Below are 11,752 nucleotides of genomic sequence, written 5' to 3' on the forward strand. Positions count from 1 at the left end.
ATATATTCAATGTTCAACTCCTGTCACGCCGGTAAAATGTAACTTTGACAGGCGGAAGAATAACAGTGACTTATCCACTCTCATGAGTGTAACCTGTCACGCGTATCCAGATGTTCCTCCGCCTTCGACAGTAGGCTAGTACCAACAAAATCCAAGTTTCCAGTATTCAAAATGTCTCATGGTGCATAGTCAGTTTTTAGTTTGTTTTTAGGCTACACGCTGAGGTACGAGTCGAAATTATATTGTGGTAATCGACAGCCACAGATCCTGTCAATAAAATGTTTAATTTAAATTCTAAAAAGAATTTGAAATTGGTTAAATTATTTTGATGAGAAAGTACAGTCTAAAAAATAACGTATTCGCTAATATAAGTTTTACAGTGTGACAATGCACAATATGATGATCAGTTAGCTACAAATATGAGATGTGCATCATAGGCTACCGCTATCGTTCAATAGGCTACACAAGATGGTGCTGTTGTTATAGGCTAATATCATGTCTGTAGCCCTATTTTTTCTTTTTATTAATTTCTTACGCGAGAAATATAGGCCTATATATCCCTGAGATATAAAAAATCTGTTATTAAAAAAGTAGATTTTTATTAACATAATCAAACATTTTCGTATTACATCGGTATTGTAAACAATATTGCATATAGGCTATTCATATTTGAATGTAGCCTACATTAACTGAATAAAATTACTCGGTTATGGATGTTGAAGCATTGTCGAAATTCGATTAATGTGAAACGAAAACTTTTTACCCCTTTTGAACAGGTATTCCCTCAAAAGTCCTCGAGCAGGGAAAATTACTCCCTCTAACTTTTATGTTTAGCTTTCTACGCTTATTTTGATTAAGATCAAAAGAAAAACTCAAGTTGGCAGGGTTCTCTGGAACGGCATGGACAAAATGTAGGCTAAAAATGTAAATGTCCTTTTTGTAATAAAAATAAATAAAAAATTCTTCAAAAGAGCTCAACTGAAAACCAATTCAAGTCTTCCCCCCCCCCCCCCCCCTATCACGCTAAATCATTTTTTGTTTTTCAACAGTGTCATTTTAATTTCATGGAATAAATCACAAAATCCCATCAAATATTTGAGTATAAATAGTTATATTTTTTTATTAATCCGACATTCACTCATTTAAGAAGTATAAATATAAAGTTTAACACAAGACACAACAAGCTAGTGTTTCAAACAGGCATCATCATTAAATACAATAATATGTTTGTTCGTTTCCGTCGCTTTAACAAAACAGATCTTATTTACACATATACAAAAGTGGTCCTACTATCCGTATCTGGATTACGATTCTCTCGTGAATAATTAGGAAATAAAAAGGTGATGGTGACAGAAAATATATCCACAAAGGGAAGAAAAAAATATGGTCACATATTCACATGGATATACAATAATATAAATAAGCGTAGTTAAGAAACTCACTTGCTGATCTGCCGAGCCATTTTCATAAAGGAATTAGATTTTCCACAGCATTAAAGAAAGAAAGAAAGAAAGAAAGAAAGAAAGAAAGAAAGAAAGAAAGAAAGAAAGAAAGAAAGAAAGAAAGAAAGAAAGAAAGAAAGAAAGAAAGAAAGAAAGAAAGAAAGAAAGAAATATCATTCGTTCCTAGTTTCCAGCAGTGGATCGAAATAGTCTTTCTTTTGTCGTTAAGATCGGATTTGAATGTTTCTTGCTTCAGATTGTCTCTTTCAATTTGCTTTGAAATGTTGCGGATCTTTAAAGCACTTGATAGATGGGATCCTGAGGCTGCTGCTGAGGGCAGTTGGCCGGGGACTGTGCAGGGACCCCGCTCTCACTCAGGACAGACCCATCCTGCGGAGAACACGGGCTCCCCTCGTGCCCCTCCGGTACCGACAGCACGGGACATGCGGGGGTCTCTGTGGAAATCCGCTCCACGATGCTGGACAGACAATCCAAACTCGACACCACCGAGCTTTTATTATTCCGTGCGTCAGCTGCGAAACAAAATAACAGATTTTAACTTCAACTCAAATATTTTATTTAACTTCAACTCAAATGTTTATTTTTTAAATAATTTTAATTAAGACGATTTTAGTAAGTCGATATTTATATAGCCTATAGGCTATGTATTTCTTGACATTTTTCGTACCATTTGGCGTGTCGTTGAAGTAAGAGCTGTCATAACTGTGCCGTCTTCTCGACTGACATGTAGGGCCCATGAAATCCATCTAGAAAACACGAAAAGAAAATTAGTTACAATGAAGACACATAATTAACAAAGTAGCTACATAAACAAATAATTTACTTAGGCCTGTAATTAGCGATATTTCAATAGAGATATTTCTTTTGGCTGCTGAATGAAAAAAATGTCACGTTTCCAATGTTTAATAAAATAAAAACACCTATAGGCTACACTTAAAAACGCCGGATTGTTGCAACCTTCAAAAATGGACAAACCGAGTTCGTTGGTTTACATTTTTACTTTTACATTTTTACATTTGTCCATATTTGACCATTAAAATAACCCAGCGTTTTTTAGAATGTAGCCTACTTTGCCAAAGTAATAAATAATGAATAAACCATTAATGAATGAACGGACAAATTACCGTAATATTGGCCTATACAATAAAATAGCCTACAATAGGCTAGGTAAAGAATAACTAATATTATAAAACCAATACATCTAAATAGGCTTCTCACCATGCCGTCAGAGCAGTTGGATCTCGGGCTGGAGGCGTCCGAGTCTCCACTGTAATGCTCCAGAACAGGGTAGTAGTTGTCCTCTTGACCCCTAAGCAGCGCCTGCAGAGACTCGATGTAACTAATGGCGTTTCTCAGAATCTCCACTTTGGGCAGCCTCTGGTTCGGGTTGGTGGACGTGCATCTCTTGAGGGTCTCGAAAGCATCGTTGACTTTGCTCAGTCGTCTCCTCTCCCTCATGGTGGCGGCTTTGCGGCGGTCAGCATTGGTTGTTTTCCTCTTGCAGGCTTTGCATGCCCACAGCAAGCACCTGCCGGCCTGGTGATGCCCACTGGGTGCCCTCACGTGCTCGTCCTCGATGTGGTGATGCTCGTCGGGCTTGAGCAGGCCCACGTGAACGAGCCTGGGGTCCAGGTCTTCAAAGAAGTGCATGTCGTTGGTATTGAAGCAAGGATCGTCGTAGAAATCATCCGCTGATGAGATGGGGAAGGGGATATCCGACAACTCCATCTTTATGTATTAGGCTAAGAAAAAAAAGTAGGCTTATAATTAGGCTAACCTACTTGATTGTTTCCCAAGTAGTAAAGTTTTTAAGGATTTAGGAATATTAAGACAAATTCCTTCAGATCCTAAAACAATATATTGCCCGAGACAACTGTTGTATAACCGCAAGCCCTCAAAAGGTTTCTTTGCTTGTACCCTTCAGGTACTTGATGCTGGTCAGAGATCACGGCCTGTTTATATACAGTCCAGCCAGTCTGGGGGCGTGTCCTGCAGATGACAGTTTGACCAATGATCATGTGCGCTGAGAAAGAGGGCGTGGCTTTGACGGCCTGCACACTGCAGCTAATGACAGCGTCATAAAAATGTTAAAATGACAAATTAATTTATAAATAATGATATAAGTTGCTCTTACTTATTTTGTCGCGTGAACTTTGGACTGAATGTTTTTTTTTATTTGTCATCAAATCAAAGATTTAAGCTTTTCAGCTTTTTTTCAACACTTCTACTTTTACAATTTCCTGAATTTTCCCAGGAAAAAAAAAATCGAGGAAGGACTTTCCTTTATGTTTTCTAAGGGCATCTTTCCACGGTTATTTGTTTCTAATAAATAAGTAAATAACTGTGTTATACTGTATTTGATAAGACGACAAACAACGGGGATTTCAGTAGGCTAATGTAACAGAAAAAAAAAATCCATGCGTTAATGTTTTTTTTCTTTTTTCTTTATGTTTTCTTCCAAGTGTTCCATAATAAAACACTAGAAGGCTAACAATGCCAAGCGAACACTAAATTCAATCATTCATCGGGAATCTCAAACAAACGTGAATAATAAATAATAAAATACATACAAATAAAAATACCATAACTTGAACAATAAATATATGCATGCGCATGTGAATAATAGTTTAGACTTAAATGTAGGCCTATTGAATGTTAACAAGCTTATCAGTAGGCTATATGTTGTTCAGAAATGAAATAAAAACATACACTGAATAATGTTTAGCTTGTATTATTTTGTTTAAAGAAATTGGTAGGCTTTTTATTATTTTATTTAATCAATTAATTGATTATTTATACAAAAAAAATACTTCTAGGTAAAGGAATTGCCGTTCATGATCTGTGGTTATGATTTGGCCCATTTTATTAAGCGTTTCTTACAATAGCAGATGGACACACAACAGTCCTTCAATAGGGGGCGTTAAAGAGCAGGATGAGAGTTAAAACCTTCAATTCTGTTTCAAAAGCCCCAAATGTGCTGCGTTATCTGTCTGGTGTTAGTACTTGTTGCCTGAATACAGGCTATGGAGTTTGTTAAGTAAGATTGTATGTTAAAAAGTGTACAATAACTCCATCAGCCTGACAACTATGTGACAAAAATCTTTTTGTATGCTATAAAGAAAAAAAATACACAATGGCATATGAAATGTGGACATTGTTTATTAAAACCACTGCAGGATAATATGCAAAAGTGAAAACTTTAACATTACGTAAAACAGCATTTTCGTGTGAAATAATGTTCGCAAATCAAATTCATACGCAAATATAACATATTTAGTTTTGAGAAAATAATACAAATAAATCTCTCACACAGATAATAAAAGCAGTGTTCCATATATAAATGCATCTAAATGTATGTTCTGAAGCACTAATACATGAAGAGAAAATAAGTTTATCAAAACTTCTCATTCTTGTCATTGAAGAATTCCTTATAATGTTAACACTTTAGATTAGGGGACACATATTCAATATTTCCCTCAATAAACCCCTAATTACTGCGTATTGATAGTAATTAAGGAAGTTGTTGTAGTGGTCATGTTTAGGTATTGGGTAGGATTAAAGGATCTATAATATGGTCATGCAGAATAAGGCATTAATATGTGCTTACTAATTAACAGCCAATATTCTAGTAATATGCATGATAACTTGGTGAATATGTATTCTCTAATCTAAAGTGCGACCATAGTTATGCCTACAATTGGAGTGACTCCTTGTTACATACAAAACTTGCATTATTGTGAGTGCATCTTTTCCCTTTACGTAATCCCATTCGCCTGTTAAAGTGCTATATACACATGCATGCTTCCTATGATTCGAAGAGGAAGTCTAGGCAGTAGTCAGGGTCTCCTGTAGCTGGTCGATGAGGTACTCGCCGAAGCCACCTGTGCTGTCACTGGTGCAGCCCACTCTGCGAGCGCTGGTCAAGAGGTCACCGACGAGCTTGACCTTTGGGACGAGGGGCTCAATGAACTGACTTTTGATCACGCTGGCGGTGTGTGGATCTCCGTACTCGCGAGCCAGTTGATTCAACTCCACCATGACGCTCATCTCCTCCTTCCACTGGTCAAGCATGATCTCCAGACCGGGAAGGACGGCGCACACATTTTCAGTGACTGGCCTCTGCGCACAAACATACAGTTAGTCATAAGCCTATAAAAGCTGCTGAAGTACACGCTAAACTGGTGTAATATAAGGTAACATTTTTTTTAAGCACGTTACATGTACTAATAACAGTATGCGGTTACACTTTATGTTAAGGTGTCATTGTTACAATGTAATTATACATTTAAGTAATGAGTAATTGAGGGTTAGTTGCATGTAATTATGCCTAATTTACTGTTATTACTATGGTAAGTACATGTAACAAGGACACTGTAAAATAAAGTGTTACTATGCATAATTACAATCTAACTAACCCTAACTATAACTCTATAGTAAGGTCATGTAGTAAATTAATATTACTCAGTACTTATTTGAGTAAGACAATGTAACTATGTCACCTTTGGGTTGCACTTCATTTTAAGGAGTCCATGTTAATGTTACAGTGTAATTATGCATTTAAGAGTAATAATAATTAACCACATATACTTACTATACAGTTACAGTTATGGTTGGGGTTTGTTTTAGGTTTAGTTGCATGTAATTATGAATAATATTACTACAGTAACTGTATACATGTAACATGTGTAACAAGGACACTGTCAAATAAAGTGTTATCAAATATAATTTCCGGTCCTGGATGCTGATTGGTCAGTACAGAGTGTTCACACTTATAGCTCGGTTCTCTTGGTTCTTTAGGTCTGGACCAAAAAAAGAGAATGATATGTTTCGTCCTGGTTCACTTTTCATTTTTAAGACCAAATCTAAAGATACAAAAAACAACAACAACAACAAAAAACATATATTTAAGATGGATGTTTCCAAACATCCAAAACAAGCTGTGTGCTGGACTAAATGCGCTCGTTGTATGTGTGTACATAATATGGTATTTTGACCAGCAGGGAAATCATGAAGAGCTTATAAAATGTGTAAAGGAGTCAAAACAGCAGCTGGAATCCCTCCGTCACACACACAAATGAAGATCTGCTGCGAGGAGACGGTGTTTCTGACGCCTGTACCGAAGTGTAAATGACGAGAAAAAAACAGCATCTTGTGATTTCATGTCTTTGGTCCTTGTTGCGTTTATATTTCAGTCGAAGCGCACCAGACTTCGTTAAGAAGCGGACCGAGACCCATCTTTTCAGCGTTCTCGGTCCGCTTGTTTGGTGCGCACCAGAGTTCAGATGGCAGCGTTCACACTTATTCAAATCAACCGCACTAACAGAGCAATCGCACCAGAGTTCATTTTAATCAAAACAAACCTGCTAAGTGTGAACACACCCTAAAACACCCTACAGGCTTCTGGACTTTACAGACGCATGTGAGAACGCAGGTCTATGTCAAGTGTGCCATTTGGGACAAGGCCAATATAGCACAGCTTTGAGTGCCATTGAAGTTACATGTGATTTTCTCAACTAAATTTCTGACCAATTGGTTTGGCATTCATTCATTCATTCATGTTAGAATCACTGCATGGCAAATAAATGTGTCCATGATAAAGAAAGAAAAAAATTAAACACATGTGCCAAGTTTTATAATACATTTTAAAGGTAAAAATTGATTTTTGAGGTGAGATTTTAGATTTTTTTAAACAAATATCACAAATGATTTATTAAAAAAGTTGTACCACATGACATTTTACAATTCTTGTACAAGAATTCTTTTAAAGGGCACCTATTATGGAATTTTGAAATGTACCTTTCATGTAGTGTGTAACATAGATCTAAGTGAACAAAAACATCCTGCAAAGTTTGAAATATGAAAGTGCACCGTATATAAAGTTATTGTCTTTCAAAAGTGAGAGTCGACTCTGAGTCATTTTTATGAATCGTTAGAAGACCGAAGCTTTTTCTCTGACTAGATGACGTCAACTTGTCAAGTTATTTGAATACGATACGCCCACTTATTGCGCTCCAAGGCCAGCAGGGAAAACATCAGGGCGACGAGACGCTGTGTTCTGAAGTGCGACTCAAAAGCCAACTTTTTTCATCTGCCCAAGGAGGAGCATTTGAAGACTAAGTGGCTACAATTCACTATACCACAGAAGTATAGTCCGAGCCTTGTGCTTTGTTCGCGTCATTTTGAAGAATATTGCTTTTTAAATGCAATCAAACTTGGATTCGCGAGCTGGCTGATATTGAAGGAAGGTTCAGTTCCAAGTGTATTTGGTATTTGCATCAGCTTCCTCCTCCGTATCACAACCTGTAAGTGTTATTAATAATTTTTGCTTTTATATTTTATGTAGCATGGTTAATAATTATTTTGTTTGTTGTGTAAGCACCGTTTAGCTTCTAGGTCTTCAATGGCAATTGTATTGAGATATGTGAAGTGTTTGTCGTTGTTTTCGGAGTTGTCTAAAGAATAGAGTAATACCTCGTAGTAACGTAACTGCATTTTTTTTGTTTGTAAAAACGTTATGTTTATGCATCGGGCTAATGCAAACAAAGACTGATTGTGCTTTTACAATATGAACTCTGGGCTATGCTCGCTAACATAACATTAAATTCTTCATCTTATTTTTCGTTTTTTACTACAAACTATAAAGCAGTGGACTATAATCATTATTATAATACAATTTAATTGATAAAAGCATCATTGCACTCCGTGTTAAAAATAAGTATTATCTCTGTAAACACTGCTGGGTCATCTGACCAATCAACGCAGATTAGCGTCGCGCAAAGGAGGGGTTTGAAAAACGAGTCGTTGAACGATTCATTTGGGAGTCAGTGAGCAAATCAGGTAAAAATAAATGCATATTATACGAAAACAAAAGTGTTTTTTGTCATTGCATGCATGTAAAACTGTTGTTGGGGACTCCCTAAACAACATTAGGAACATTTTAAATGTCATAATAGGTGCCCTTTAAAATAAGTTTTGTGAAAGTATTTTTTTCTAATAAATAATAACAATAAGATTGTCATTCTTTTAATTATGTTATTTTCTTCATTGTGATAGGACAGTTGCAGCAATGTACTAAAAACTGAAAAGTTTTGTGTAAACAGCCCCTAATACTTTCTGAAAATCTTTTTTATCAGTTTGCACAAAAATATTAAGCAGCACAACTGTTTTCTGTTATAGGAGATCTGTGTTGTGTATGTTTCAGTGGGTTTTCACTAGATTCCTGTTTTCAGTTCCTTGGTTACTCATTGTTTGATTATCGTTTGCACCTGACGTTCATTAGGTTCTCTGCATATTTAAGCCTTGTGTTTTTTTCTGTTCATTGTGTGACCTTGTCATTATTAGTTTGGTTGTTCTTTTCCAGCTTTTCTAAGTGTACCTTCACTGCATTTAGATGCAGCCCTTTATTTTGTATTATTTCGACCAACGTGTTACTTTTTTTAAGATTGATTATAAGAAGAAATGCTTCCCGAGCAGCAAATCATCATATTAGAGTGATTTCTGAAGGATCGTGTGACACTGAATGATGCTGAAAATTCAGTTTTGATCACAGGAATAAATTACATTAAATAATATATTCAAATAGATATTTTAATATTTCTCAACATTACTGTTTTATTGTATTTTTGATCAAAGAAATAATGTTTTTAATACAATGGCGTTAACTTAAGTAATTTAAGTAACTTAAAATAGTTTCAAGAGCTTTGATAAAAAAAACTCAAAAACGATCTAAATGGATTAATCCTCAAATCAGTAAAATTTTAATTGAGCTACACTTAACGAAGACAGCACACAATTGTTTCCAAGTGTGCACAACCATCACCCAGCACGGAGGAGCGGATAACAAGGTGTTCAAAATCGCTGCTGATGGACCCTCACCAGTCCCAGTCCGGATCAATTTTACACGAGTCATAAAATCAGGGAAGGGTGGATACTGGATAGTAAAAAAAAAAAAAAATAGAAAGAAGAGAAAACAGTATAGAGGACACAGTGTAAAGTGACAACATTGCAAGTGCCACGGAATCCATCTGGAACTACAATTAATGCACTGTCCTTCCGCCTTCACATTAATCTCCCCAATTTTCTGGAACTCAGGGGAAACGTATACCCTAACAGGCATTAAAGGGGAGATCTCTGCAAAACCCCCTGCCGGTTTACCCCCATCGCTCTCTTTTTCCCTGCCCTCCACCCCCCTTAAGTGCTGCTGCCCCATACAAACAGGAGTAAAAGGATATCTTCAGGGTTTTTTTGGGAAAAAATAGGCTTATGATTAACAATTTGTTAGGATCTGAGTTTTCTATTTCGCATTTTTAAACATGAGTTTAAATGAATGAGATGCCTTCTAATCCAGATAACAAGGAACATTCTAACCTAACGTTCTGTCAAAAGCCCCTTTCGCAATCCCGGTAAATTACTGTAAAATTGCCAGAATGACTTTACTGGTAAATACACCAATCAACCACCAATCAACCAATCACAAAATGTTTGCAGGATGATAAAAAGGCAATGTTTTATCAACGTTCACATAACCAAGTAAAAAAAGTTTTTAAAACATTTCAAAAACGGAACGGTTTAAACATTCAGAAATAATTTTTTCATAACTTAATGGGAATATTAGGAAAAGTCTTTGTTCTTAGAAAATATTTTTGTTGGGCTGCTCCACAAGGTGCTATTTATTTTTTAAGAAACAATATGGGGGTCACTTGTGCCCAGTCTTGTGGCGGTCCTCAGGTTAACAGGTGGGCGATATACCTGAATGTTCTTGCCGCAGAATTTCCCTCCCCGCTGGGACAGGTACTGCAGCATTGCCTCTGCCCGTTCTAGTTCTTTCACTGATTCCTGATGAAAATACGCAGCCACTCTGGGTAAAGACAAGTCACTCTGCTCAAAGATTTTGGCCTAAAACGGAAAGGAAGACAGATCTGATTCAAAACGAAACTACAGTAACTGGAAAACAGTGTAATGATTTTGGCAACCACAGTTTCCTGTAAGTGAAGGAAATGGGTCAGTCTGTCAGTCCATTATTTCTACTTTCAGGGAATATATTTACATGTTTGTTAGAAAAAATATGTACATATTTACATGTTATTGTGGACTTTACTTAGACAAATTCGACTGGTTTATTAAAAATATGTAGTGCCATAGTAAAAGATTTAGGAATGTTAGGATACACAAAAATTTGGCAAGAGAAGAACTTTATTATTGTTGTTGTTATTATTATGTAAAAGCAGTTTTGTCAAAAACATTTGTTGTCATGTGATAATAAGCTATTTCATTGCCAACAGAGAGGACCCCATTAGACCCTCTTGACTGTGGTGAGATTTGATATTCATGATTTATCATATTTGTCAAAAAAGTTAAAAAAAAGAATCGGCCTACATTACAAACCACCAAAACAACAACAAACCATTAAGCTGTCACACTACAAGGCAAAGTGTTTTGTAGCCATAATTTGGATATTCCCATTTGATAGGCTATTTTAACTTCATAAAGCAATGCTGTAAATGAATGCAGTTTATTCTACAATAGCCTACTAGTACACGAATTATTTGGGGTGTTATAATAACTGTCAATGAGCATCATGTTTACAGTAGACGAGTTCTTCTTACCAGCCCTTCCAGTCTGTAAGAGACCTCCATGAGTAAAGTTGAAACTCCACACAGACTTTCCTCCACACCAGTCGGGAAGTTTTGTCTGACCTGACTCCCAGCAGTAGATAAATGTGTTTTACAGAGAGGGAGGCAAGTTTTTATTCGCTTTACACTCGGTTCCGACATGTTTATTTTACCCGCTGTAACGGACATCAATAGACTACTGAATGTCCTGTCTTCGGTGATCTCAGGCGTTTCGTATATCCTCACATGACGCTATTATACGTCGTCTTTCCGTATTGTGAAGAAATAAGTGATGAACCAATATTCAAAGTCGATAGCTGCTGGATAAAAGTAGACGCGGAAAGACTAAACATGCGAGCGTTTCCCGTTCATTCTGTCAAGTTCATCCGGTATTATGTGGGTGGATAAGCAGACAAGCTGCCCTACAAACATTTAGCCTAGGTAGGCTACTGTAGTTTAGGTGTAGGACTGTTATATTGATTCAATATTGATACAAAATTATATAGAATACGGGATCTAGTTGTATTATCATTAGCCTATATTAATATGGCTGTTTCCATTCTGAATCTTGTTGCACTTATGGGGGAAAAGCGCAACAATAATAATTGTTTTGAATGTGAATAATCATTGTGTTTCAATAATCTTGTGTCATGCTTTAAAGTGCACTTTGAAGTTTTG

The 11,752-nt window shown here is 36.3% G+C and overlaps 2 protein-coding genes across 2 annotated transcripts; both read right to left on the reverse strand.

The window, feature by feature from the left end:
• Positions 1-1,092: 1,092 nt before the first annotated feature.
• On the reverse strand, positions 1,093-3,396 carry myod1 (myogenic differentiation 1). Its single transcript, XM_079604163.1, has 3 exons — positions 2,682-3,396; positions 2,131-2,209; positions 1,093-1,975 (listed from the first exon to the last, which is right to left on the reverse strand). Exons 1-3 carry the CDS (start codon positions 3,189-3,191, stop codon positions 1,737-1,739), a joined length of 828 nt encoding a protein of 275 aa, XP_079460289.1. The 5' UTR covers positions 3,192-3,396; the 3' UTR covers positions 1,093-1,736.
• A 908-nt stretch (positions 3,397-4,304) lies between these two features.
• On the reverse strand, positions 4,305-11,462 carry LOC306993694 (ferritin, middle subunit). The gene is made up of 3 exons (XM_079603692.1): positions 11,069-11,462; positions 10,212-10,358; positions 4,305-5,582 (listed from the first exon to the last, which is right to left on the reverse strand). The coding sequence occupies exons 1-3, from the start codon at positions 11,261-11,263 to the stop codon at positions 5,289-5,291; spliced, it is 636 nt and encodes a 211-aa protein (XP_079459818.1). The 5' UTR covers positions 11,264-11,462; the 3' UTR covers positions 4,305-5,288.
• Positions 11,463-11,752: the final 290 nt, after the last annotated feature.

This window comes from Phoxinus phoxinus, assembly GCF_949152265.1.
Source record: "Phoxinus phoxinus genome assembly, chromosome: 25".
Classification (NCBI taxonomy): domain Eukaryota; kingdom Metazoa; phylum Chordata; class Actinopteri; order Cypriniformes; family Leuciscidae; genus Phoxinus; species Phoxinus phoxinus.

What these genes read in the sequence shown, in the direction of transcription:
- myod1 (XM_079604163.1), bottom strand. Translation starts at nt 3,191, where the DNA reads ATGGAGTTGTCGGATATCCCCTTCCCCATCTCATCAGCGGATGATTTC. An exon ending in CCAACTGCTCTGACGGCATG is followed by an intron (nt 2,210 to 2,681) that starts GTGAGAAGCCTA and finishes CGTGTTTTCTAG; the next exon opens with ATGGATTTCATGGGCCCTAC. An exon ending in CTTCAACGACACGCCAAATG is followed by an intron (nt 1,976 to 2,130) that starts GTACGAAAAATG and finishes TTTGTTTCGCAG; the next exon opens with CTGACGCACGGAATAATAAA.
- LOC306993694 (XM_079603692.1), bottom strand. Translation starts at nt 11,263, where the DNA reads ATGTCCGTTACAGCGGGTAAAATAAACATGTCGGAACCGAGTGTAAAG. An exon ending in CTTACAGACTGGAAGGGCTG is followed by an intron (nt 10,359 to 11,068) that starts GTAAGAAGAACT and finishes TTTCCGTTTTAG; the next exon opens with GCCAAAATCTTTGAGCAGAG. An exon ending in TCTGCGGCAAGAACATTCAG is followed by an intron (nt 5,583 to 10,211) that starts GTATATCGCCCA and finishes GTTTGTGCGCAG; the next exon opens with AGGCCAGTCACTGAAAATGT.